General features: G+C 39.9%; 2 protein-coding genes across 9 annotated transcripts in view; both read left to right on the top strand.

Moving 5' to 3' along the window:
* The first annotated feature begins 251 nt into the window (after window positions 1-251).
* On the top strand, window positions 252-21312 carry CFAP300 (cilia and flagella associated protein 300). Of its 3 annotated transcripts, none has more exons than XM_085064427.1 (7): window positions 254-432; window positions 890-971; window positions 2610-2682; window positions 8008-8174; window positions 10418-10590; window positions 15912-15978; window positions 16705-20152. In XM_085064427.1, exons 1-7 carry the CDS (start codon window positions 323-325, stop codon window positions 16723-16725), a joined length of 693 nt encoding a protein of 230 aa, XP_084920553.1. In that variant the 5' UTR covers window positions 254-322; the 3' UTR covers window positions 16726-20152. The 3 variants fall into 3 exon arrangements, with proteins under 3 accessions (XP_084920561.1, XP_084920553.1, XP_084920544.1); XM_085064418.1 differs by lacking the exon at window positions 16705-20152 and adding an exon at window positions 20924-21312 and having other exon boundaries at window positions 277-432; XM_085064435.1 differs by lacking the exons at window positions 15912-15978; window positions 16705-20152 and adding an exon at window positions 20924-21312 and having other exon boundaries at window positions 252-432.
* Window positions 21313-21797: 485 nt separating this feature from the next.
* YAP1 (Yes1 associated transcriptional regulator) overlaps window positions 21798-27827 on the top strand; it is an 89038-nt gene continuing 83008 nt past the window's right edge. For 2 of the 6 annotated variants that reach the window (XM_085064379.1, XM_085064365.1), the window contains exons 1-2: window positions 21802-22441; window positions 25396-25643. In XM_085064379.1, the coding sequence (XP_084920505.1) occupies window positions 22118-22441; window positions 25396-25643 (572 nt within the window). In that variant the 5' untranslated portion in view covers window positions 21802-22117. Of the gene's footprint in view, window positions 22442-25395; window positions 25644-27827 lie in introns of all 6 variants that reach the window. The other 4 variants (XM_085064388.1, XM_085064371.1, XM_085064397.1 and 1 more) reach the window with 3 other exon arrangements.

Here is a 27827-nt window from a genome sequence, read left to right as displayed (position 1 = left end):
TTCACAACTCATAACTTAGGTCTTTTCCTAGTTAGTTTTGGTGTTACGTCGCTGGGGTGGCCTTGGCAAAGGCAGCAATGGCAGCCTCTACCTCGGCCTGCTGGGCTCTCCCTTCGCAAGCCTCAGTGTTCCTGGCGCATAGACAGGAGCAGAGAGAGAGGGGAGAAGGCTGGTGTTGAATTAGGGGGTTTTGAAGGCACACAACAAAGAAAAGGAGGCCAGCCGTGCCTGCCGGCCCTCCCGGGCGGCGGAACGCTAGCGGCGGGCCGGGCTCCGCACCGGAGCGGCGCCGTCTCCACGGCAACCGCCGCGCCGCCGCAACATGTCCGCCGAGGGCAGGTGCGTCGCGGAGCGCTTCGTGTTCCGAGCCCTGCCGCAGAAAACCTTCCCCTGCCTGCAGGACAGGGACATCGCCGACCGACTCCTCAAATGGTGGGGCGGGAACGCCTGCTGCCAGAGGCGTCTGTCTAGGGGCGGCGGGGGAACGGGCGGGCGGGGCTGAGGGCGGGAGTCGTCACCGCGCCCGCAGGACTCCCTCTCCTGTGGTAGCGGGTCCGCATCGCTTTTTTTCTTTTTTTTGTTTCTTTTTTTTTTTTTCCTTTTTTCCTCTTTTTTTCGTTTATTTCCCCCCACTCCTTAATTTGAAGGCTCTTTGATATTTTCCGGGCCCGCAAACCGCGCCCTGGGAGGTGTGAGGCGCCCGTCCTCGCCTCCCACAGCGAGCCGAGAGCTATTCCAGCTTCGCAGCCAATCTCCAATGCAGCTCGAGCCCTCCAAGGAAGGGCTGGAGGCGCTTGTAACGGAGAATGGGGGGGGACGAAATTATAATTGGTCAGAATAGGGCTTTGTGTATGTCTTCAGAATATTTAATCTCATTTTGCCGTTTCAGGTCCATGCAAGGCAGGATAACAGCTCAAGCATTCAGTTTTGACCAGCAGTTTAAGCCCTATCAAAAGGATGAGTTTCTTCTGGTATTTCTAAGTCCTTTGTATTTTAAATTTACTTTTTTTTTTTTTTTTTCACTCCCATGAAATTATAGCTACTGGAAAGCTACATAATAGTAAGCAATGTAGCAATGTTGAATGCTATGGGCTTGCTCACTCTCTCCTTGAAAGGAGGTGATTTAGGTGTGGTGCTCAAATCTGACTTTGTGGGTTAACTGTATTGTCCAGTAAAAATATTTTAGTCTGTACCAATGTTACTCTGCTTTAAGAGGGAACAATTTAGTCTTTCAGGATTCCCAAGAACAGAAATCTGAACTGGATACTCACCTTGGCCACAGCATTTCATGCTGGGAGGTCCACCCAGTGTGAGACTTTAAACAGAGTACACACTCATGGCTATCACAGCTTTAGATGTAAATGTGCACCACTTATCTGGAAATATAATTTTTAAAATGTATTGGATACCATTGCTTTATACTAGATTTTTGAACTCTCAGCTTTTTGAGACTCAAATCTCATGCTGATTTTGTGTCATCCATTTCTCTTGTCTGCAAAGTCAAATCTCTTCATCTGTTTGCAGACAAAAAACCCCCTAAACCTGTGGTTTTAAAAACAATGGTTTTTACACCTGTTGTTTTAAAAACAACACTCAGAATTTTTGTATGTGTATTTTGTATTGTTATACTGAATAAAGAATTCAGCCTTTTTATATTTTGAAGAAATTCACACAGAAATGCACCAGTATTTCATCTTCCACTGATGAAACATTTGAGCTTGTTGAAGTTTACAGAATACACGTTTACCTTCTCAATGTTTGTCTCTTTTGAATTAAAAATGTAAAGATATCAGTATGAAGTGATGAAATCTGAATAGCTGTGAAGTAATTGGGACAAAAAGGACCATCGCATTAATGTAATGTCTGATCTCTCTCTATCGCAGAGGGGTGGTAAAGAGACTTAGTGATCTAGAAACTGAAAGATCCATAATTTCATTTTCTTAGCAGCTTCTTCAATGATTATTCACCCTGCTTGTATGCATATACATAAGAGTGGAGTTTCTTAGTTGGCTTTCCTATCATGTAAACTTGCCAGCTATCAACATTACTGCGCATATCTCCTTTTTTTTTATTAAGACATCAATATGATTGAATACTTCAAATCTTACTGTGGAATATATTCTCCATCCCTTCAATAACTTATGGATCTCCTCTGTATCTTTAATAATTTTTGTGTGTCTCTACATTTCTCCAAGCTTCAAATTTATTTCAAAAGTGTAAATTTTAAAATCTTACTTAGCATTTCATTTTTAACTTCAACATGATATGCAGAGAGAGAACTGTCTCATCTCTTCCTCAGTTTTCTGTACCTCCATGAATTTCATATGTTTTTGTGTGTTCTTGGACTCAGGGTGCTTTATTATGAAACTTTAATGCTGCATATGTAAATACGCACCTGAAGATATCTTCAGTGTATAAAAGACACTGTCTGCCCTGAATTACAAACCCATGGATTTGGTGGTGTCATATTTAGTATCCAAACTGAAAGATCATATGGAATCTACTTACTAATTGAAGCCTTATATTGGATTTAAAGTATCCAAGGCACTATAATTGATAACTTTACATTTCATTTCATTAACTTGTATTCTCTTATTTGAATATTATAGGCATTTTTTAATGATCAAAGTGTGACCTCCAGTTTAAAGTTGCTGTCATCTTCAGGACAATGGACTACATTGGGTAAATTTAGAATAAATTAATCTTAAATTTTAAAAGTCTGTGTTTTAACTATTTTGCTCTAATTTACCATTTTCCAATAATGACAGCTCATATATGTGTATTTTCAGCTAGTTGAAATATCTTAAAGAATTACTTCTTTTACTAAATCATAGGGAAAGATTCTACTAAAGATAGGGAAAGATAATAGAAAAAGATTCTTTGCCTGTTAAGAAATTGTCACCTTTTATGTCTTTTTTTTCCTTTGATCCCTGCATCATTCCATACATCAAGTACCTAAAGCTGTTTGTAAATGGTTTGTGACATCCAGTTGACCTAATCATTGATCCACACATAGTCAACTGCGTTATTTGTGGAATTATAGTAGTATAATTCTGTAGTAGTAGTAGTATATTCATACGAATATCTTACTCAAATAATGTTTGGAGAAGGGCGTTCTATAGATGCAGCGACCTGGCTTGGGACAGGCCCAAGATGATTGCTGTGGTACAAATTAAAGTTGAGAGAGCAGAGGATTGGCAGAGCACACCCCAAACTCGTGTAAACCTGCTGTCTGTACAACCGTGGTGATGCAGGCACAGAAGTTCCCCATGGGACATGTTGCTCCAGTTTCAGCCATGCCATGAGGGTCACTTCTACTTTGTTGCCATATCAGAAGCTTCTTAAAACACTCCATTGCATCTGCAGATGCAGATGAGACACCAAAGCAGGAAGGCCAAAAGCAAATAGCAAATTTATGGCACAACTTTGAAATTGCATTTTTCATTACGTAAATGGCACACAAAAATTCATGGCAATTGCATGTGATAATGTAATGGTATTTTCTGCATAATGTGATCTCTGATATTGCCGAAGTGATTTTCCATAACAGGAATATTTTAAAAGAGGGCAGTGGGAAGCCCTCATTTCTTTTGGTTTGTCTGCAAGTACTTTTACCGTGTGTGAATATTTAATGGAGCTTTGGGAATTTTCTAACTTTTCCATTTCAGCTGTCTGGAATTGGCAAAGGTTTTTCCCACTGTATACAATGACACTAGACATTGCCACTTTTTTGTCAGCAAAAATCCATTTTCCAAACACTACACCCAACTGTTAAAACAATTGAAATACATAAGATGCAAAAAATATCTTGAGTACCCCTTCAGGTACCTCTTTCTCACTGTGGCAAGCAGAAAGAAAATAGATTTATTTTAAGCCACTAGTAAACCTTTTCTTGCTTTAGACAGGATTTTTTTAGGCTATCTGTCTAGTCTACGACTTGTCAGTCCCTGTAGTGAAGGTCAGTAGGTTACATACCTTGTGTTAGGAGTGGAGGGTCTCTTGCCAAGTAACCCAGCTTGACTCTTCCCTCTGCTCAATCTTCTTATGCACAGAAGTGAAGCATTTTGTCCCAAGGACTGGAAGGGTTCCCTTTCTAAATCCTGAACAGCTGGTATACCCTGTTTGCTCTTAAAATTTCATCTTCCCATTCTTTGCCTATTTTTGGTGAGGAATGTTGGCACATTTTTCTATACTTAGTCTTCATGTGCATTTTTTAAAAATATAGTAAGAATTAGCTATGAGTGGGAGGAGGTAAAAATCATCTTCTAGTATTTTCTTCTTCAGACGTGCTGATGCATTAATCCAGATATACCATTTACTTATCACTGTGGAGTAACTTAAAAACAGCATTCCTGTTAAAAAAATACTGGAAATGTGCTAATTTTGCTTTTTAGAAAATCTGAAGAAAAATCATAGTCTAGGTTGATTCAAATATTGCATTTATTCTCTTACAAACAAAAATGTTAGTATTTTTTTTATGGGGGAGACATTTTGAATGCATAATATAGGTGGGGGTTAGATAGATCCATAGAAACCTTCCTTCTCACCACCATGGCCTTGGGCAGGATTTATGCCCCCACAGAACAATGTCAGCATTTTAAAAGAAATTAGTAGAGTATTACAGTAGTGTTTGTTTTTATAATAATTTTGTCTTTTTTGAGACTGTCGTCCCCTTTCATCTTTTCACTTATGTTTCTTTCCTGGTAGAATTCCACAATAATACATTGTTTCAAGGACTCCAGCTTCAACATTACTTGAAATAAAGCATTTTAGGTAAATGATACACAAGGATATTCTCTAGTCTGCTTCATCTGATCAGAAAGATAATTAATGGTCTACTCTCACACCACACTTTTTGCCTGTTGTAGTAGGGATTTTTCCTCTCCTCCTGGCTGCATGGCAGAGTATCTGATATTTTTGATGTGCTTTAAGCCACCTATTCATCTGTTACTCTGATATTTCAAAAACAGAAGTAGTGAAATGAACAAATTTGGTGCATACCCATTTATGTATTGAGTCTCGTGTTTTTAAAATAGCTGCAGTGAGAACTAAATAGTCGTTTTTCCCTGGACACATTGCTGGCCTTGCACCTGTCAGCAGTCTTAGGGAGGCTGGACTGTATCTGCTTAAGCTCAATTAACACTTGAAAATTTATTTTCAAAGGGGTAAAGTTGCTGTCTTTTTGTGTAAATAAAAAATTTGTATTTGCCTAAAAAAAGATTATTGAGTTTCCATATGTACTTAAAACTTCAACAATTTCTGTCTTTAGAATGGGGTTTCAAAATCTGGAAGGTAATCTGAAATCAGCAATTTTCAAAACTATTACTATAGGCTATAATTTGCAAAAAAATGTAGATGTCATTTGAACCTGTAAATCATCAACTTGCATCTTTTACTTTTGAAATACCCTATTTATTTAATACTGAACACTAAACTAGCATTGTATATAAACTGTTTTGTAAATAGTAGCTTGCAAGATGTTTTTCTGACATTAAAAAACATTCTTAGATTTTGGAGGAATTCTAAATATATCTAATCCAGGGTTTATCTGCCCCAACCAGATATGCAACGTGTTAATTTAAAAATATACTGGCAGCACTTTATAGATATTCCAGAGTTGGCTGTTATAAGAAGCTTAAACTGATTCAGGACTTCTCAGCTCTTTGTTTTCCACTTGCAGAGTTGTCAAGGCATTTCTTCTTCCTATTTTACTGCTCACTTTTATAGTGTTATTAAAACCAGTCACTCTTGTCCAGGAAATTCTGAATTTCAAATTTTACCTCTCAGAGACTAGGATCTTCCAGTGTATTTAAACTTTTCCATGTATAGTTTGGTTTTCTGAACTACTGAATAGATTACAAAGTTCTTGATTTGTTTTCCTGATCAAAGTTTTCATAAAACCTTTTTTTCAGAGCAGAAGTGTATCCCCTTCCACTGATAAAATCCTATAATTTAAGGCCTAAAAATACCTCTATTTCCTATAGTTTTAGGTCAATAACTGGGAAAATGTAAGATTTTTCTATTTTCTCAAGTCATTTAACTTTTGATTTTGTTAGTTGACTCAGGTTTTAATGTTAATTTTAAAATAATTTATGTGATAAAGGCTGATTTGGCTCTTATTAAATCCATTATAAAACAGAAATTCTATCCCTTTGAAAGGGAGCTGGAGAATTAGCAGTTAGAGGAAACTGGAAGTGAGGGGGTGGGAGGAAGTGTGAATAAACAAATATAAATCAGTTTGGATTTTTTTCATAGGCTGTAGGGCTGTAATTCATGTTTTTTCTGACTTGTTTTTGGTTATGTAATTTGGTTGGTTTTGATCGTCACTATGTGTAGAGGTAGGATAATGTCCTAAACCTTTTCTTCTTCAATAAAAGGTATTCTTTTTTATAACCATTGTCTGTAGGCAGGAAGCCAAGCAATTAAATGCTGTGCTTCTGTCCATAGCAGATTTTCTTGACATCACATTGGTCCAATAAAACAATTTTAAAATTTCCTGACAGTATTTTAGCTAAAGTATGCACATTTTCAAGCCATCAACTTGTAATGTCTCTTCAATTTTTTTCCCAGTGTTGATTGGTTGGGTGATACAGTTTACCCAAGTTTAGTTATTAAAATGCCAGTCCTGCTTAACATATGAATAAATAGTCTCTGTGTAATAATATATGACAGAAATCCCAAGGGCTTTCTGCAAGTGTGGGGGGAATAGAAAATTTAGGTTATTCTGTGCTTACAAAGATTAGTATTGGAATGAAATGATAGGTGCTCTTGGAAGCGTCATGGTTCACACATCCTTTTTTGGCATATTTCTGTTCCTGAAATACTGTCATCCAAAGGGAAATTTGGACATTTCCTAAATAGTACTGCTTGATCATCCTTTAGGTCAGTTTGTCAGGACAGCACTGAATTTTATATTTAATTGTATGCTAAAAAGCCTTTTGATACTGTGATGTTGTTGGCCAGTCTCTCACCAAAGGAACTTACAGAGGAGAAGAGATAAGAATAAACTCATGGACAGCTGGAATGTTGTCAGTATTCTCTCTACTGAGATACACTGCCCTTGTGTTGAATGCTCACTCATGCTCTCCTCCCCTCTCCTTTTCGGAAGCACTTTGAAGCCTGTTCCAGCAGACCTGGAGAAGGATAGAGAATGTGTTCTAATATTTGGGCTGAACACTTGGACTGCAGAGAGCAGACAGAACTGGGCTGAGTCCAAAGCTGCTTAAACATGGGGCCTAGTGCTGTTTGAGATGCCATAAGTTACCCAACACCCTGCAAACAGATTTGTAGATATAACACCGTATATAGAGAAGAGATGTGCCCTCATGGACTGATACCTCATTAAGGAAAATACTATAGGGCATCTCAAATAGCACTAGATGTCTGTGAGCAGCAGGATCCAGCCTTGGATGATTTGCAAGCAGAGGGGAGAAAAAAATATAGAAAAATATATCCTGTGCTTAATGATTACAGAGATAATACTCCAGATTGATACAGGAAGTGCTGATAGTACCCTTTTCATCTTCTGAAATAGCTGGTTAATAAAGCTTACAGTGGCTCAAAAATAACTTTTTTTTAAAGTTCATTTATAACACTTAACAAATCAAAAATTCTTCGAGGCAGTATTCATTTTGGTTTTTACTTTGTGGGTTGCTGTCAGCAGCTACTGACTTCTGTACTTCATCATGCCAAATTTGGCATCTGTCCTTAGACGCTTTAAGGCTTAAGCTGTGGAATATGATTTTCTAAGGGTGTGTGATCTAACATGATGCTGCGTTCACACGGTGCTCCATCTAACGCTGGTTTCGGTTGATGGTATTTACCAATAGGGGGAGCACACACATGAGCCTTAATGGAAAGTAGTATTCAGATGAATTTAATGCTTTCTTTCAGAGCTCTCCTTGCCCTTTTTTTTTTTTAACTGACTCCGTGATTGAGTCCTACTTACCTGATCTGTGGTTTTTTTAAAGAATATGAAACATGCAACAAGCTTCCTATATATTCTAGGTTCCAAAGTGACAAAAATTGAAGCTACAGTGGTACCCTGTACACAGATTTCCATGTCGTTTTTTGATCGGCTGTACTCTGAAGGAGTTGTTAGAGAAACTGGAACTATTGTGAAATGTTATGATGACTATTATAATGATATTCTCATCTCTGATGAATTAAGAAAGGTCAGTATTGTAATGAATAATTTATTATCATTTTTCCTACTCTATTATGTACCATAAGAACACATTTTTCATGGGTTTTTTTCTGACAATTGTAAAAACAGGCATCAATAGCCATGGTTTACAAACAACTGAGGAGGCATTGCAGTGCCTAAATCTGTGAAAGCAAATACTTGTTTGCCAGGTGAGCCATCTTTCATTTTTAAGTGGGAGAAAAAGGTAAAGCGCCTTCTACCCACCTGTGTCTCAAGTTGTCAGTGCTGGGGGGTGTGTGGGGAAATGCAGCTGCTCATTTGCTTAGGAGAGGGAAACAAAGGGTGCCAAAGAGAAGGTCCTGTGATACTCAGAGCTGTATGTTCACCTTGCCTTCCAGATAGTTGATGAAATTGAATGTATTTGATAGCTACGTCCTGAAGCATTCCTGGACAGGAATGCTGATTATATAATATGTGAAGGTATTTAAAGAAAGCCATCTTAATAAATGTTCTCTAAAGCAAGAGGAACTATGAAAGAGGAAGTTATTTTTCAATGTAACACTGGAAAATTACTAAATACAACTGCTGAACAGGTCTGCAATGTAAAAACTGTTTGCTATACTCTAGTGGAGGTGTCAGAAAACAGATTATCTGAAAATGAATCTCCAACAGTGGCACCCTGTTAATCAATGTATGTCTTCACTCTGTTTCTTTTGACTTCATAAGCTAAAACAATTTTTTTAACTTATGTTTGTGTAGCATTAGCAAAGCATAGTGTGGGAGAACTGGATTTTGCTCTTCCTTGTATATATAATCAACATAAGTACTAAATAATTATAGAGTTGCACTCATTTGCACTTGGCAAATCCTTTGAAGGCAATGTATTTGAACCAGTGACACTGGTTACAGGATGTGGCCTGAAATACTGGTCTGTCTTGTAAAGTTCTGGGAAAAGGTGAGAACTCAAGCTCGTGTTTGAATTTCAGCTGTAGTTTGTAGCCTAGTGGTTCAAAATACTATTTATATATTTATATATTTATTTATAAGTTGGGTACATGTGAAATGTTTTCTGAAAATTAAATATATCATGTGTAGGAAGGTTAGAGGCAACATTTAAAATTAGAAATTATTGGGGTTTCATCAGTGTCTTCCCAGTTTCCTTCCCATGGAAGTGATGTGTGTGTCAGCATTTGCAAGCTGAGGGTTTAACATTGGTTTGAAACAAAGGTGATTCCTACTCATAAGACCTAAGACAGCAGAAAGAATGAGAGTCAAAATCTTCCAGGAATGACATCAAAACTTCAAATTAATTAGTTAGGGCTATAGGACGGAAGACTGTAGGGGGCACTAAACTCTCTCCTGATGTCAGAGGGTGGCCCTTGGCTGCAAGACTCCGTGTTTCTTTCCTACCTGCCACGTCTTTTCTTGTTTCAGCCAAGGAAGTTGGGATGTGTAGGAGGTGGCCTTCCAGAACAGTTGTTGCCTGGACCCCTTTTTACTCAGGTTGTGCAGTTTTGTTATTAAGAGGACCAGAGAGCAGTGGGCTCATGTCTAACGTTGGCCAGTTTGCCTGGGCTGGCATCTGCAGTTTGGCTGACGTGACTCAAATGCCTTGTAGCCATTGTGAGTTACAATTCCTGTCCACATTTAAACAAACGAGTGTTGACAGTAATCTAGCAAGTCCTCTGTGTTCAAATTATATCTCAGCAAAAGGCAGGAGAGACGCATGGAGGCAGCTGGATATGTCTGGCTAATCCAGGCTACAGATCAGGGCTCACTGGAGTCTGCAATAAAGAATGATGTGAGTTTGAGTGATCTCCTCTGGGAGATCCTCAGGATTCCTTTACAAATGTGAAATAACTGTGTCAATTTAAAAGTTAAAAAGCAAATGTTACCAAAAACAGTTACCAAACCCAAACTGATTAACAGCAATTGACGTACCAAATATAGGTAGATTATTTTCCGGTTGGTAGTTTCATTAGTATGACAGATAATTAACCAGTGAAATAACAAGACTTGAAAAATATTCCTTTATGTCTTTTGGGCACAAATCTGACAGGGATTCTGCTCTGTATTTTATGTAAGAATGAAGAACCTAATTGCATCATTGGAAGAAGGATTTAGAAATACTTACATCTGTCCCTCATCCATATATTTTATATGGACATAATTTCTGTGTGCCATACAGCAAAGTAGTTGCATTATTTACAAACTGGATGTTAAATGAATCTTTATCAATTTGACTTTCTTGTTTTTCCCTTGTTTCACAAGGTCTTGCTTTTGGAGGATTCCGACCATTATGACTTATTCAGTCAATTGGATCGCAAGGAATTTCTCTTCTGTCTTTTTAAGCATTTTTGCATTGGAGGAACTCTTTGCCAGTTTGAAGATGAAGTTGACCCATACTTAGAAACTACAAAAGCTTTTTATAAAGACTTGGTGAGGTAAGTGTTACTCTGTTTTATACGACTGTGTACATGTACTGTCCATGGATACTTAGTGTTGATTTGCGTAAATTTATTGTACATTACTGCTTCAAAATGGGGCTGTTATTTAATCCACCTGCAAGCTTATTTGTGTCCAACTATCAAAATACCATGGTACAATGGTAGTAGTTCAGTGGTAAAATATATGCAATTTTATTGCATCAGTCCCACATAAGAACATTTTTTATACTACATTTATGGACATTGATGGTTTATAAATCATTCCCATTTTTAAGATATTTTTTCTGTAATCAGCTGCTGAAAACATGGCAAGGTACTGGAAACAGATTGTGTTTCAACTGTCATTGATAAAATACCCACAATTAAGTCTTGGCTGTATAATCTTGGGCTACTTTCAATTGGACTGCTTTTAATTTAGGATTTAAAAACTGAAATAATTAGTTGAAACTTTTAGTTCTGTGTACTTTTTTATCCCTGCTATTTTGTTTTAAAAACGGTTGGATTTTGGTCTTCCTAGTTCTGCAAACACACTTCTTGCAGTGTAAAGATAAGGGTGATAGAATCTTGCTGTTAACATGACATAGTGAACTAACACACATTTTTTACCAGGTTTAGTGTGTGGAATTGTTTGGAACTTTATGTGAGGGGTTTTTTTTCCCCCTTAAGATTAGAGATAGTTGACCAGAGGTTCAGATCATTGTTTTTGCCCTGCTTTGATATATCCATATGCTGACTTCTCTGATTGACAAAACTTCTTATGTCCTGGTTAGTGGGAAATGGAATGTAGTTATTGTTTTTACAGACTCATTCTTAGTTAAGCTAATGGGAATATAAAGATTGTAAAAGATATTACTAAAATTTTTGTTAGTGTGATTAGTTTTGATATTTTCATCTCATACATAGGTGAGAATCAAGTGGGTTCTTCAGAAATACAGGATCTGACATAAAAGGATCCATCAATGTTTAACTCTACCCTCCCTTTTCTTTTGAATTGTTACTCTGCACTTAAATCAAACTGCTCGCTGCTTCAGTCCTGGGCCTTAGGTGATTCTGCATTGGCTGCAGCTGTTTCTGCTCTTAATTGTTCAATTGATGTAGGACGAAGTGCAAATCCAATCAGTTCCTTCACTTTACTGGTCCCCTTTGCTGTTGAATTGTTTTATCCTAAACATGTTCAAGTTCTGTTCTAAGCCACTCATTTTCTTTACCTTCCTATCTCCTTAAACCTCTTTGCATTCTTTTTCCTTTTCATGATGTAAAATTTGATAAGGATGTCAAATCGTTCCTGTTACTTAAAACAAAAAAAAGGCTCTGTCAAGATCCTTCCACAATTTCATCCTGCTGTCAAAGTTTACTTTTTTGTATCCTCAACCTGTTCCCTATTAACCCGTTGTATTTTCATCTTATGTGCTGCTTCTGTCCGTCATAAAATATTGAAGAGAAAATATTTGAAGATCTATTCCTGTGCTGTTTGGGTTTTTTGGGTTTTTTTGCCAGCTGGCAGATTGCGTTCTGTCCTCCCAAGTTTTGAAGTACATCTGCTCTTTTCCTGTGATGTAACTGATCTTCAGTATTTATCTACCACGTGTCTCTCCATTTCTGTGCCTGTTAATATCTGCTGGCTTCTCACTGCCAGAGGAGCTGGTGTTAACACTGGTTACCACTTGAAAATAAAACTTACCATTTAACTAAATCTTTTATCTTGCTCCTTTGGTATTGAGTTCTTTGTCAGTCCCATGAGAAAAGCTTTTGATCTTGACATCTCAGACCTTCCCTCCCTCTTCCCAATCATGGTTGTCTTTTCCTTGGTCTCATTTCCCCGTGATCACAGTTTATCCAAAATGATGCTTCTGTTTTATTTCCTCTGTCTTAACAGAGAAAAAGCCGGTGAAAGGCTCTGAATATGGACACTAACGACAGTCTTGACTAAATTTCTAATTTCTAGTCCATTCTGTGCACTGTGTTACTTCATTCTTGCATAAAATACAACAGGAAATAAAGCGATTAAAATTAATTTCTTATAGCCTCTTATTTTCAGTAAATAATTGCTAATGATAGTAGTAGTCTCTTAAATTCTGTTTACCAAAAAGTTCATCTTCAAATTCCTGTTGAATACCAAGTGTTGTTTAAATTCTTTTTTAGACTGCTATTCTCTGTCTGGTTTCATTGCATCTTGAATCACAGTCACATTGGATACTTTCTACTGTTTGTAAAGTTATATTAAAAGCTTTTAATGGTATTTAAAATTTGTAAACTGTATTGTCCTTAAGGTTTAATTTTTAGGTTTGAGGCTCAGATGGCTTGGTAAAAAACTAATGGATACTACAATAATTATTAGCTGCTGGATGATGTGCATTGAAAAATTAGCTGCCACAGATGAACTCAGTCTAATAACAATAAGCTTATGGATGTATAAACTACCACTGCTCAGTCCTGTTACAGTATTCCTTATGGGCAAGAGCCTTGGCATGAAGAGTTCCACTGAAGTGTTTTTACTGCTGGGAGCAGCAGACCCATTAATGAGCTTTTCCCTACTTATATTTATTACAGCTGTTTTTACCTGGCCATACCTGAGTTCTAACTCCAAGACACTAGCATTCAAAATAGTGAAAAGGCTTGAGGTTTCATGTTATTAAAGCATTTTTATGTACATTGCTTTGTTATGAGAGAATGCAATAATCTTTTTGAAATTAACAGCTCTAGATATTTTACAATCACAGCTAGGGACTTCCAAATACAACTACAAAATGGCAGACATTCTTTTCTTTGCAAAAAGAATTATATATTTTTGCTAATTAATCAATGCACAACTTGTAGTCTGTTACTAATCCATAAGAAAATAGTCTGTGATCAGCTGAATCCATCCAAAATTCTAGTGTTTAGTGATGTATCCTGTATGACTTAAATAATTTAAAATCCCTCGTTGTAGTATTTTGATTTAAAGAATATATTTACATGACAAAAACTTGTTAATTAAAATATAATCTGTGAATCTGTGTTGGTAAATCTTGTCCTCTGTACTTAAACCTTGATTTTTCTGACAGTGTCTCTCCATGGTGACAACGGCTGTAGCATCTTGTAGTAATTTTTTTCGTCTCCTTTCTTCGTCTCCATTGCCATGCCCTTTCCCCCATAATGAATGGATGTATGTGAAAGTAGGAAGTTGTTCTTTTATTGTTTGGAAAGCCTAATAAAATATTGTCAGTAAGGTTAGAATATAAATAAAGCTCGAAGTGAATCGAGACACCATGAGGATGTTTGCTCTTCATAAAAAGATAATAGATGCACGTTAAAATGATGAAGTAGCATATCCAATGAATAGTTTAGAAGTTAACAATTTGAAAGAATATGGGGCTATTAACGTTATTTTTAAGGAAATACTACCCTCTTCAAAAGGATAGTTTTTCCTAAAACCTTTTAGGGGGAAAAAAGAAATAGAGCGAACGAGCTTGTCAAAGGCAAGCTCTTGGTTTTCTTTCAAGTCAGCAAAGGAAGAATCTCATCTGATTTTAACATACACCATTGTTTTGCCTTAAAAATTAACCAAAGTACTGGAAATAAACACTCATTATGAAAAATTACTTACAGGAAGCTAACCACAAGGGGAAAATTTCTCAAGGCCATGGAATAAATAGGAAGACTTTTTCTTTGTCACCTCTAACTTTGGTATCCTAGATATATAAATAACATGAAAATTAAGAAACCAGAAATTGATAGTATAGTTTTCAGACAGAAGCATCTGAAGCCAGAGTAACTTAAATACAACTGTAACTTTTGGGTGTGGGGATATTTGGTAGAAGGCAATAATGCCACTAATCCTTTATGTCTTGTTCTGAAAGTTGTCACTCTTTCCACAGAGATGGTTGAAGAGTTCCTGAACTGCTGCAGTTACAGCTTGGTGTGTCAGCATAAAGTGACATCTGTGTTAGTTTGGCTTAATGTGCTGGTCTGCAAACTGCAGTGGTTCAGAAACTGAGTCATGAAGTAGCTGAGCTGTCCTGCTGGGAAGGCAGTCGTCTCAGGAGGGGTGGGAAGGCAGACAGCTGGGGTCACTACCAACTTCAGCAGTGCTGTCTTCATCCACTGTTGAGTATGTCAACATGTCAGACGCAACAAAAAGTTCTGAGAAAGCCTCGTTACTGACTGACCACAGGGAAGATCAGCTTCACAGTATAGGTTCAAACACGATTGTGTCATTACTCTGCAGATGAAATCAGCTAATTGGAGAGTCAATTTCTTTTATTGGCTGGAGAGATTGAATCAACAAAGGTGCTGGTGGTTGATTCAGGGTTCGTTTGTTCTTGTAAAAAGAAGCTTTGCCAAAGCACCAATAACAGGGGACTGCTGTCACAGCTTGGATCTGGGGTGGTGTTCCACTAGGCTGTTTCACACATCCTCTTGTAACATGTCTATACTGGGAGCTTTCCTGGGAACAGAACCTGCTTGTGACAAGGCAGGTTTTGAGCTAGGCATTTCTCGGAAGCATGTAAGTACCCAAGTTTTAAGCCTCAGCTGTTCCACAGTGAGTTAATATAAATGGGAATCTGCAAAATTAGATAAATGAAAAGCAGTTGCATGATCTAATTTCTGAAGAAATGTAAGCATCACTTAAAGCAGACCTGCGGAAAAATGATATATTAAAATAGGTTGAGATGCCTGGATTCTTTGCAATAATATCTCAGTGTTATTAGTAAATGTGATGAAAGAAATGGCAATCTTCACCATAAACAGTCTAGAAATATAAAAGCTCAGAACCAATCCCATCCCAAGTTGTATAGCTGACTATATATATAAAATTCCAAAGGAGTAAAAATAAACCTAATCTATAATTATATACTAATTAAAAATGAGCTAAAGAATTTATTTCTTCACAAGTACTGCTGCTAGTTCTTGTAGTCTGTATTAAGATGCATTTCACTTTGCAAGTTTCTTTCTCAAAGAATATGTAAAAAGGTTTTTTATTAAATGTTTAGCTGCATAATTTTTCATATCTATCAAAATGCAATCTCTATACTTGGAATCATCTTGGTCTGGGTAATATTGCTGTGATTTAGTAGCTAAGAACAGTAAAACCTAGTCAGACGACTAGATATATTCAATATTTTTCAGTAAAATGTCATAACCATGTTATCTAACAATGGTCACATAGATTTTCATGTTCAATGTGACATAAGTTGAATTTTAACTGTAAATTTAACCTTCATAAAATTTGAGCAAGGACGCAGTGCATATATTTAAAATGTATTTAATAAATTAAAGATTCTAATTATCAGTACTTATGATGTATATTAAGTATGTATTATACCCCTGTATTTCAGTGTTCAAAAGAACCCTGAAACAAAAGAAATACATACTATTTCTACAGTCTTCAGAGTATCTGCATATGTAAGTATTAATAACTTTTTTATATGGGATTTTACTGGCAGTAATATACATAAAGTGAAAATAATGAATTTACTTTTACACAAAGAAAACATAATATTCCATTGTAATGGATTATTTTCCCATAGTTGTCATTTTTTTATTAATGAACTCTATCCCTGATCTCATCCTGCTTTCTCATCCTCTTTACTAACTCTTCATCAGTAACCACCAACTAAAGTTTTGTTTGGTAGCTCACTAAAAATAGATTTACTGGATTACACTGGAAATCATAATAGTCGTGCAGAAACTAGTTAATGAAAAAAATTAGTAATTCTGGGTTTAGATAATAATAAAACTTGAGATGGCAGTAAGGACTAAGGATGCACTCATGACTTCCTATGGTTCTGTTTTTGGAAATGTTGCTAGAGTTTTCTGAAGAGCTTGTATTGCATCTGTTTCTGTAAAGACTGCAAGGAAGTTTAGAATACAGAAAGACTGGTGGGTGAGATGACTGCTAACTTCTTTTCCCCTCCCTTGTCAAGTCAAATTCCTATGCAAAATCATACATTTTCCATCAAGATAAGTTTGAGAACTGGCTGCATGTTTACTAGATTCAGCATATCTGTCATTTGAGTTGTTAACAGTATGATGAACTACTCCAAATTCTTCTTGAGTAACCAGAATATGTAATAATTAAATGTTAGATAATGTACCCACTTTCAACAGCAGTATCTGATGTCATTTCAGACTGCACAAACTTCCCTGTAGGTTGCCAATAGCCCAGTTGTTCATCTGTTGGTCATCATCTTTTAAGTATTATGTATGATTCATAAAATGCTTTTGAAAATAAACACTTTATGGGTGTATCAAAATTTATCTTTCTGCTAGGTTGCAGACTGTAATAAAAATAAAAAAGCAAAATCCTGGTAACTGGATGTTCTTCTGTTGTTACTGTTCCTTTCCCACCTCTGAATCAAATGCATTGATGTGAACTTTGCAGATTTCTGTGTTTAGGTAGATGCACATTAAAGAGCTCCCTTAACTATCTTAGTCATACATTAAATATCATCAGTACTACAAAGAAAAAAAACTACAAACAAATAAAACCCCAACAGACTTTAGCAACTTTTTGTAAACAAAATAGACAAAAGAAAATCCAATGTTAATGCAGAGGAGTCTATCCTCCTTGTAGCCTTGGAGAAAAATTGGGCATTACAAAATTCTGAAAATTTGTGGGGTGAAGGAGAATTCTGAAATTATGGTTTCTGTTAAAGAATATCATTAATAATTTTCTCTCAAAAAACAGAAAGGCTTAAATGGTGTGTCTAGACTGATGGTTATGTGGATCAAAACAATTCAACTCGGCACTTAAAGGAAGAACACTTACTGGAGCACAAATGTGATTGTGATGAAAAGTTTCTTCAACGAGATAACTACATTTAGTTTCTGATTTCATTTGATAAATAACTGTAGAGTGTTATTATGATCCTTATACTGAGCTGACAGTTTTTAAGCCATGTTTTCTTGGTTTGTGTCTGGAAGAAAAGGATATACCCTCCTAGCCTGATGTAAACAGGTAAATAATTTTTAAAATAAATAAATTTTAAAAAGCTGATCTGCTAAAAGTAACTTTTGCAGCTGAGCACAATTTAAAAACAATATCTAAAAAGCACGCTATTACAGATGTAAATATCTTAAGGTTTTAAGTTACAGTTCACAGAATATGGTGAGTTTGAAGGGACCTACAAGGATCAACAAGTCCAACTCCTTGCCCTGCACAGTACCATCCCCAAGAGTCACACCATGTGCTCAAGATTGTTGTCAAAACGCCTCTTGAACTCTGTCAGGCTGGTGCTGTGACCCCTTCCCTGGGGAGCCTGTTCCAGTGCCTCTGGTGAAACCTTTTTATAATATCCAACCTAAACCTCCCCTGGCTAAGCTTCGGATCATTCCCTTGGGTCCTGTCACTGGTGACCACCAAGAAGAGATCAGTGCCTGCCCCTCTGCTTCCCCTCATGAGGAAGCTGCAGACTGCAATGAGGTCTCCCCTCAGTTTCCTCCAGGCTGAACAGACCAAGTGACCTCAGCTGCTCCTCATACAATTTCCCCTCAAGACCCTTCTCCATCATCATTACCCTCCTTTGGCACTCTCTAATAGTTTAATATCTTTCTTATATTGTGGCACCCAAAGCTGCCCCCAGCACTGGAGGTGAGGCTGCCCCAGTGCAGAGCAGAGCAGGACAATCCCCTCCCTTGCCCAGCTGGCCATGCTGTGCCTGATGCCCCTCAGGACACACTTGGCCCTCCTGGCTGCCAGGGCACTGCTGACTCATGTTCACCTTGCCATTGACCAGGACCCTCAGGTGCCTTTCCATGGTGCTGCTTTCCAGCTTCTCATTCCCCAGGCTGTCCATACATCCAGGGCTGCCCCATCCCAGCTGCAGGGTCCAGCACTTTCCCTTGTTGAACTTCATGCGGTTGGTGATTGCCCAGCCCTCTAATTTGTCAAGGTCTCTCTTACAAATGTCTGTAGAGCTCTTTAGCATCCTAAGCTGATAGACCTGGGCATCACAAGAGAAAAAATTTTAGATCTTGTGGCAAAGTACTCTGTTGAACTCCAAATACCCTTGACAGATTTGGGGTTTTGCATATAATGAAAGACAGTTACAGCTTAAGTATTGGAATGCTCACTGATACTTTAGAACTTTCTTCACCTTTCTTCACAGTTCACAAACTGTGGCAGTGTTAGAAATCAGCATAATGCAAAGTTTATTCAAGAAGTATTTTAAAAAAATTGTCAATTAAATTATGCAGTTTTGAGAATATTCAGCAGTATTTTTATTTCTGTTTTATGCTATGCATATGTATTCTTAAATCATCAGCTGTGTTGCTACAAAGAAAAAATAAAATGATCCTACTCTAACATCAGTAAATCAATCATTACACCCCCTGCATGTGTGAACCAAAGTCCGCACTGCAGATGGAATTGGTATGATTTTTAACTTGTGTACATGCATGAATATATATTTCAGAGCTTTTATGCTCAAGTATTTTAGGGGTTTTGTGACCTCTTTTACTAATTAAAATAAATTTAAGCACCTTTTTAATTTAATTAGGTTATATTGATTATTTTTCCTGATACCAGATTTAGTGTATTGCTTGAAATGCCTTATTTCCAGAACTAAGCTTGTTTTTGTTAAGTTGTTGGACAAATTTTAATGGGCTCACACTGCCTCTAAACAGTCAAAACGTCAATTGCCATTGGTCAGTTCCATAAAGACTGCAGGAGTGGGATCCTCAGTAGCAATAGGAAGAGGGTTTAACTAGCAATCACATAGTGATCTTCTTTTTTATTCAGTTCCATGCGTGAGCTTAGATTATTTTTGGATCAAATTCCAAAGGCCTTGTGATGCTGAGCACTGTAAAATCTTAAAACTTGCTCTCCTTACTGCAGTTGAGAATCCAGTATTTGTTGCACATGTATCTTTAAAAAACACCTGAAGAGAGCTAGGTATCCTACAATTGGAGCTACAGAGCTTGTATGCTGTGCTGCTTAAGAACAGAATGCTATTTTTAGCTTGTGGCATTTGACTACCATTGGAAAATTCTGTGAATAAGCATTATCAAATCTCTACCTGTCTAAAACAGTGCTTTTATGAGGTGTTTAACTTCAGATCTAGAATAATCTCCCAAAGGAAGACACCAGAACCTCTAATAAGGGATTCATTCTCTTTGAAATAGAAGGAGAAAATGGGGTGCCCAGTAACAACTAAAGGATAAAATTCACAATTGTGCTTGGAGCAGAAATGGGGACCTAGCCCTTTTCCTTCTCAGCTGACTGACTTAACCACAGTGAGAGGTTACAGTTTCCATGCCTCTTTAGTCCAAAAAAAAGATTATTTCATTCAAAGGAACACAGCTTCAACAAAAGAGTGTGAGAATGTGGAATCTGGAATAGTTTCTAGTCTGTGAGTTTAAAATTTTCTTGGAGAAAATGAACAATATTTGCAAAATAACAATTTCCCTCAAGCAAGAAAAGTGTAGCAGAACCTACATCTCTCTAACTGTTGTACAAAGGTGTTGGGGAGCAGGAGGAAGCTGTTGCATGTTTTAAAAGAAAGGAGGTGTCAGCTACATATTTATTGATCTTTCACATGTTCAATTACCATACTGACTAAATTATAAAAAAAACAAACCAAACAAAAAAAACAACCCTTTAAAAATTCCTCCATCTAGTTTCTGGATCCCTACTGGACTTGGAGTTGTGTCCAGCTGTGCTGTTCTGTCAACAGTGAAGCTTTTATTGACATGTGCAGACGTAGGATGTTAACCTGAAGAGCCTAGTTCCCATGCTGATTGTAAGCTGAACGTATTTTCTCAGAACCAGGATTTTGGAGCTAAGTGCCTAGAATCCCTTCAAACCCTTTCTGAGGTCTGGCACACGAAATGTTTTCAAATATAGTCCAAAGTGGTTAACATGATCTGTAATGAGTGTTTTGCTTAAATGCAAATATGAGAACCTGAACAGATGCACTAGCAAATGTTAAATGAAAAAACTTACGGATGGAACAACTTTATGTATTAATATAGAGCCATTGATTTTTTTTTCTCTTTCAAAGGAAATATGATGGGCTGTTGTATATTTAATCATTTGTATTTTAGGCTCCAATTGTGTAAACACATGCTTACATGTTTAATTTTACATTTTATATTAATATTACATTTACCTCAAGGTTATTTGAAACATTCAGCCAGAATTACCGTGCATTTTGTAGTGTTGAGATCCTCATGGAGACATAAAACCGTTTAAATAAACTACAGTGTATTTGTTCTATTTTGTTATGCAATAAACTGTTACAATTGGAACAAAATTATTAACTTCAGATTTTATTAATTCTCTTACAGATATCCATATTGTCCCTAATACTGTTTTGCTTTTGGTTTTTGTTTTTTTGCTTCCTGTCAGGATGCTAATGGCCTCTGTTACCCTTCAAGCAAAGGCGACCAACAGACTTTTGCCTACTTGATTGTGGATCCCTGCAAGCGACATGTGAATATTCTGTATCACTGTTTTGGTGGAAGCCTGTTTACAAACTAGTCATAACCCTGGCTGGTCCCCAGTTTTATAATGGAGGTTGTCCTCTCTCTGCATGGATTCAAGTAGATACTGCACAGCTGTCTGACGAGGAAGGCTCTACTCCTTGATCACACGCTCGGAAGTGCTTCCCGTTCACTCCGATGTTACTACGGGTTTAGTGACAAAAGTTTTCCTGTATTTAGTTCTCGAAGCTCTGTTCCTGGCCGTTTCTCCCCTTCCCTCACCCGTTTTATCTAATAAAGAGTATTTCTCTAGAAGTTTTTTATGAGCCAGCTTTGCCGACCCGCGACGCGTAACTGCAGGGGAGGCTCTGCAGTCGGCGAAAGCTCTGCGGAACCAGGGCAAAGCGCGGGAGGGTACCGGCCGGACGGGGTCCCGGGCTGATGCACTCTCCGGGCCGGGGGGAGGGAAGCGCGGCCGCCCCTTCCCACCGCCTCGGGGAGCGGCCTCCTGGAAGTTGGGACAGAAGTTAGGGAGGAAAAAAAAAAGTTCTGGTTGGCGGCAGCGCTCCGTGGCGGCCGAGGGCGGGCGGGCAGGCGGGCGGCAGGCGGGAGAGGCGCGGGCGGGCGCGCAGGGAGGGGCGGCGCGGCGCGGCGCGGAGCGGTGCGGAGCGGAGCGGAGCGGAGCGGGGTCTGGGGGCCGCGCAGCTCCCCAGCGCGCCCCGGGCGGGAGGCGGTGCGGGCGGGCGCGCGCAGGAGCGCTGCGAGCACGGGCTGCCTCGGTCGGATACGGTGCGGGCGGGCTCAGGAGGGGCGGAGCCGGCGGCGGAGAGTGATTCGGGCGGGCGTAACTGCGAACTTTTGTTTGGTGTGTTGTGTGAGTTAGTTTCCGCCGCCGGGACAGAGGCGCCGGCCGGGCTGGGCCGGGCTCGGGGAAGCGCCGCACGGTCAGAGTTGTTTTGCCAGTTGCCGCGGCCGGGTCGGCTTCCCGACCGAGGCGTGAGAAGCGCCGACGACAGCAGGACGAGCCCGCGGCCCGGGGAGCGGGGCATGCGGGACTGGGAATCCGGGCTCTGAGCCGCCGAGCCCCGCCAGGGAAGCGCCGGGGGGTCCCGACGGAGCCATGGATCCCGGGCAGCCTCAAACGCAGCAGCCGCCGCAGGCAGCGCAGCCCCCGGCCTCGCAGCAGCAGCAGCAGCCGCCGCAGCCCCCGGGCGCGGTGTCGGGGGCCCCGGCCGGCGCGGCGCAAGCCCCGGGAGCGGGGCCCCCTCCGGCGGGGCACCAGATCGTCCATGTGCGGGGCGACTCGGAGACCGACTTGGAGGCGCTGTTCAACGCCGTGATGAACCCCAAGGGCGCCAACGTGCCACACACGCTGCCCATGCGGCTGCGGAAACTGCCCGACTCCTTCTTCAAGCCGCCCGAGCCCAAGGCCCACTCCCGCCAGGTGAGGGGGAGGGAAGCGGGGGCCGCGCCGCGGGCGGCCAGGCCGGGCCGTGTTCCCCCTCCCGCCGCCGAGCTCCTCCCGGGGGAGCCGTGTGGGGGAGGGGGCCGGGGCGGGAATCCGGGGGGCGCCCGGCCGGGACTGTCGGGGCGCTCTCTGCCGCCCCCACACCCCTTTATTTGTTCTTCCCCAGGGGCAGCGCCGCCTCCCGCGCCCCGGGACGCCGACGGGGCCGGGACAGAGACCGGGACAGCGGCGGGGGGGCGGGCGAGCGCTGGCCCTGTCCCGGTCTCCAGCGGGGCCTCGAGCTCCACATCCGCTCCTTGGCTTTCCCGGCCTCAGCGGGAGGGCGGCGGCGGGAGTGAGCCCCTAAAACTTGGGTGAAAACGCTTTGCTTGGAATTTCGCCTTGCGGTCCAATTCCCTGCCCTCTGCGGAGGGGCGCGATGAGGTGGTGCCAAACCTACACCCCCTCGCCCCGTCAGACAATAAATATGGATGTGACTTTTCCACCATTTCAGCACGGCGCTGGCTCGAGTGGGATCAGCCCCCCACATACACACGCACGCACAGCAGAAGTTAATTCCCGAGCCAGACGCCAGGGCTGACGGCGGCCAGGGTCCGCCGGGCGCAGCGCCCGCAGGCAGGGCAGCGGCGGCAGCCTGGGAGCGGGGCTCGGAGCGGCGGGGCCTCGGCCGTGCCGGCCCGGGGGAGGAGGGAGCGAGCGAGGGAGGGAGGGAGGGAGGGATGCGGGGTAGGGCCGCGCAGGGAGCGGGGGAGGGATGCGGGGCAGGGCTGGGAAGGGGCGGGGCGGGCCGGGGGGAAGGGGCGCTGCGGGGGCAGGGCCGGGGAGGAGCCAGCTGGGGGATGCGGGGCAGGGTCGTCTCTCGGCCTCCGGGAGCGTTTGGTCTTTGGGCAGAGCGACTTCTGTACCAAGACCTAAGTGCTGGTGCGAGTATGAGCGAAAGCTAATGCTGTTACCAACTTTTCGGAAGGAGGCTGTGCCTACCTAGTCGAGTGTTATTAAGTAATGAACTTTGTTGCTAAGCTATAAAATAGGTTTTATTATTAGCTATTGTCACTTTATCTGTGTAGCCAGTAGGAGTGAAACTCGCTGTGTACTGGTGCCTGGTACCCGTGTTGTTAGGGGTCTAGTCAACATTTCCATTATTAAACTTCTGTTTTGAAAGATTTATAACTTGACTTAAGAAGTTCATTCCAGGCTGAACCTTGGCACGTACTCTCCCAGCCTAGGAGTTAATTCATTTTCCAAATACTCAAAAAAGCAGTCTGGCCTTCATATAGGAAGACTGAAAAGAAAATTGAAAGGGTGGAGCTGAGCTGCTTCTGTAGTTTTGCTGGCTTCTGAGTTGCAGACCTTTAATAACATACAGAAATCCAGCAAGGAATAAGGGGTTTATGTACAGTCTTCTCCCATCTTGTGCAAATCTCATCGTGGTTCCATTGTGCACAAATCTGAATGGGTAGACATTAATCTAAGACATGGTGCTGTGTTTTGTTAAATACAGTAACTGCAGTTAAATAGCTATCATGTTTGAAATGCGCTTAATGTGTGTGATGATCATACAACTTTTGGTTGTACTTTTCAGCTTAGCCATATATTCCTTGTGTATGTTAGTCTTCATCTGTAAAACATATTTAGTTGGATCACTTTGTACCTTGTACCACTTGGTGGTTCCTAAAATACAAATTTGAAATTCAGCTAAAGCAAGAGAATAATTTGCTTCATTATAGACTGTCTTTTAGAATAAGACTGTTTTCATTTTTCCTTTTTGTTTAGTGGTGCCACATAAGTATTCTGCTTAAAGAACTCTCTTTTTTGTAATTCTGTGATTCTCAGGAATTAAAATATTGCAAATCCACTTGATTTACTACTTACCTATTTTGTCTGAATGTGAATGCAAACTAATTCGTTTCCAGTTGAACACATAAAACTTCATGTGTGCTTGCATACAGATGGAGTGAAGCAGAACTGCATGTAAGAGTATGTAAGTGGGGCCTCATGTGGTGTAATACCTTGTGTAGAGAGGTGTGACCAGGGCTGACAGATGCACCTCATTATAGGTGTCAGTGTTGTTCTGGTCTATCTATAAAAGCAGTTAATTGGTAGATATATTTTTAAAGCCATTTTTACTTTAATCAAGTTTTCAGATCTGCCTTCTCTGTCCCATTCTGGGCATGTATTTACTACATGGCAAAGACATTTTGTGTACTTGTGACTGGTGACTCCAGTGAATGGGTTTGTGAGTCATTTCTGATTGACTGGTTTAACCGTTTGCTGAAGCTTTGCTTCGGATAAGGCATGGACAGACTCTTTATACCCTTAGAAGTTTGAGTTGTTAGGAAATGTTACATTCAGTCTTGTGTATGTTTCTTTAATAGTGGAATTCATGAGTCTTCCTCCACTGGAGCTCACTGCTGCCAGTTGGCATTTTGCTATTGCTTTTCTCTTTGTGTAATTTTTTAAACCCCTACAGGGCAGGGGGGAGGTGTGTGCATGCACTTGAAGCCCCACACCCCCACTTGAAAAGGAGAGTGGGAAATTAGCTCTTCCAGCAGAAAGTGGGTGTGATGGTAGTGAGTGGGTGCAGTCCAGTAACAAACCACTCAATGCGCTGGATGAGGTCTGCTGACTGCAGGCAGGTTTATTCTTAACCCTGTGCTGAGGAATAAGAACTTTGGTTTTCAAAATAAAACTAAGGGCTCTCAGCACATACAGTTAATATTTCTTGACTTGCACAAGGGCTTTTGTGATGCTAATTAACCAAACTACTTGGAGGCTTGCTTGAACAGTAACAACTGGAAAATAAGCAGAACTTTAGAACAACTGAGCTCTGAGTTTCTCCTGAAACGTTCATTTAAAGTGAAATGTCTTCTGACAGCTGTGTTTCTGCTGAAATGTAAGAATCTTAATGGAAATAATTTCACTCCTGGCAGGCCAGCACTGATGCCGGGACAGCAGGAGCCCTGACCCCACAGCATGTCCGAGCTCATTCCTCTCCAGCATCACTGCAGCTGGGGGCTGTTTCTCCAGGGACACTTACACCCTCTGGAGTAGTGACTGGACCTGGAGCTCCATCTTCTCAACATCTCCGCCAGTCTTCTTTTGAGATCCCTGACGATGTACCTTTGCCTCCAGGTTGGGAGATGGCTAAGACACCATCTGGACAGAGATACTTCCTTAAGTAAGTAAAATTTCTTTTCAGTTAGCTGTATCTCTGGCTTTTTTTTTGTTGTTGTTGGGATATATATTTTGTTTTTACAATGTTAGAATTTTAGTAAATTTCATTGTGTTCAAAATATGTATTTTTAAAAACATGCTCCTGATTTTAAGTAGGGGACCCTACCAGTATTTCTCCCATATCAATTCTGAAAATTGTATGGTACTCTGTGAATATTTGTCCTATCTTAATCCTAGCTGAAGAATGTTATCCATTGTATGGAGTACTAAATATCAGTGGAATGAGCATGGTGATTCTTAAACAATGAGACTTTTAGATTTGCTGAATATTGCCAGAGTTTTCATGCAGGTCAAGATACATTTTACCTCATTTTGGTAATATGGATGTAAAAATACAGAGTTAACTTGCGAGACAATTGTAGTGATAATATGTCAGGACTACTTAGATTTTGATTAAGAAAAACTGTTAAATTTACAGCCAAAATGTTTTTTGCCTACTCTCTCTTCCTGAGTTAATTAATATATGTGTTTGATTGCAGTATTTGGGTTTGTAATTTAATTCATCTACATTCCTGGCAGTCAAAGGGAAATTTCAGAACTTGTAACATCATTTCATGTTCTTAGAGCTGTAACTTTTTCACACAGTGAGATTAGTATCGCCTTCTCTATAACTGAAGACAAGTTACACATGCCATCCATCTGACGCCCAATCCATCAGGAACCATTTTCTTTTATTCTGTGCAGTTTTCTAATACAGCAGCAGCTTGTCCTTCTTTCTGAAAGTGTGCCCACCAAGACCATAATTTGCCCTCAGATATTTTGACTATAATTTGATCTTTTTATTTAAAGGCAAGTCTCTAAATAGCCCATTATATGTTATTTGCAGGGTGTACTGTGTTACTTATGTAAAACTTCTTTCAGCCAAGAAAAACATCTTTATCCCTACGTTTCTCGCTCAAACATTGTGATTAATACGTACATCTGGTTGAAGTAGTTGAGCTTGTAGCTTCAAAAAAAAAATTTACATTGTCTGCAGTGAAAATTGAACTTGCACAACTTCTTAGAAATATTTCTTGTTCCTGTAGCAGTGGTGTTTCCATACAGAGAAATTAGCTTTTTTTTTTTTTTCAAACAGAAAGAGGTTGCAGTAGTTGTCCGAAATTATTTGAGCTGGAACGTTTCTTTTTGAGAACAATCATTCTCTATTAGAAATGGGAAAATAAGCATTGGCTATAGATCTTGAAGTGTGATATTTTCTTTGTGAAGTTTAACAAATCAGTGTGTTCTGGAATATCAGCTCTTCAGTAGGCACAAGTAAGAAGGTTTTTTTGAATTGTGTGAGTTTATGCCATTTGAAAACTGTAGCTCATTGGACCTTGAGCAAAGAACAGAATGAGTTCGGACATGAAAAGCAAACTTTTGTTTTGACTGTGTTAGTGAGAATTCTTAAAGAGCAGCTTATGAAGCATGAAAAATAGATATTTGATTTTTTTACTGCCACAAGTTTGTTTTTGATAACACTGTCAATTTTACAGAAAATGAAACTGTTTAAGAGATGAAAAATATCTTCCTGCTCTTCTAATGATGTTTTTTAATTGTGCTCATTCAGGTGAAATGAAAGTGAAAGATTTAGTATTGGAAAGCTTTTTCTGAAGTTTGATTATTACCACAAAAAACTTTCCTCTTTCTTCTGCAAATTTTTTTGTCCTTTCTTGGTGTCCTGGTATCCATTTCAAAGGGTCAGGTTTCAGCAAGAACAATAAAGAGCCTGAGACTGGAAAGTACACACAAGTCTGGCAAACTCATCTGCATGAGCAAGATCATTTGTTCTCAAGCAGACATCCAAAGTAAATGATTGAAAGAGCTGCTAGCTGTGAAGGATGTGTCTTGAAGGGGAAGGGAGTGGAAACAAACCAGGTTGTTAGGAAGAAAAATAAAGGCTGTACTTTTTGAACCTCTCCCTGCTGGGTCACATGCTGACCTTGGGAGATTTTAAACAGTGTAATGGGCCGTTTCCTTTTGGCTTTCCATGGGTGATGCTGTGGCATGGGAGAGTCTAATGAGGACAGCTCTGTTCACACTTGAAGAACATTCGTTCATAAAAGGTTGCTTAATACTATCTACAGGTGAGATCAACCAACTTCATTGGAGTTAGTTAAGATTTGTAAAAAGCATTTAAAGTACTAGG

Source organism: Lichenostomus cassidix, chromosome 1 (genome assembly GCF_008360975.1).
Source record: "Lichenostomus cassidix isolate B80296 chromosome 1, HeHo_3.0, whole genome shotgun sequence".
NCBI classification, from domain to species: Eukaryota; Metazoa; Chordata; class Aves; order Passeriformes; family Meliphagidae; genus Lichenostomus; species Lichenostomus cassidix.
This window is presented reverse-complemented; position numbering and strand designations above follow the sequence as displayed.

What these genes read in the sequence shown, in the direction of transcription:
- CFAP300 (XM_085064418.1), top strand. Translation starts at nt 323, where the DNA reads ATGTCCGCCGAGGGCAGGTGCGTCGCGGAGCGCTTCGTGTTCCGAGCC. An exon ending in AGGACAATGGACTACATTGG is followed by an intron (nt 2,683 to 8,007) that starts GTAAATTTAGAA and finishes TATATATTCTAG; the next exon opens with GTTCCAAAGTGACAAAAATT. An exon ending in TCTTCAGAGTATCTGCATAT is followed by an intron (nt 15,979 to 20,923) that starts GTAAGTATTAAT and finishes GCTTCCTGTCAG; the next exon opens with GATGCTAATGGCCTCTGTTA.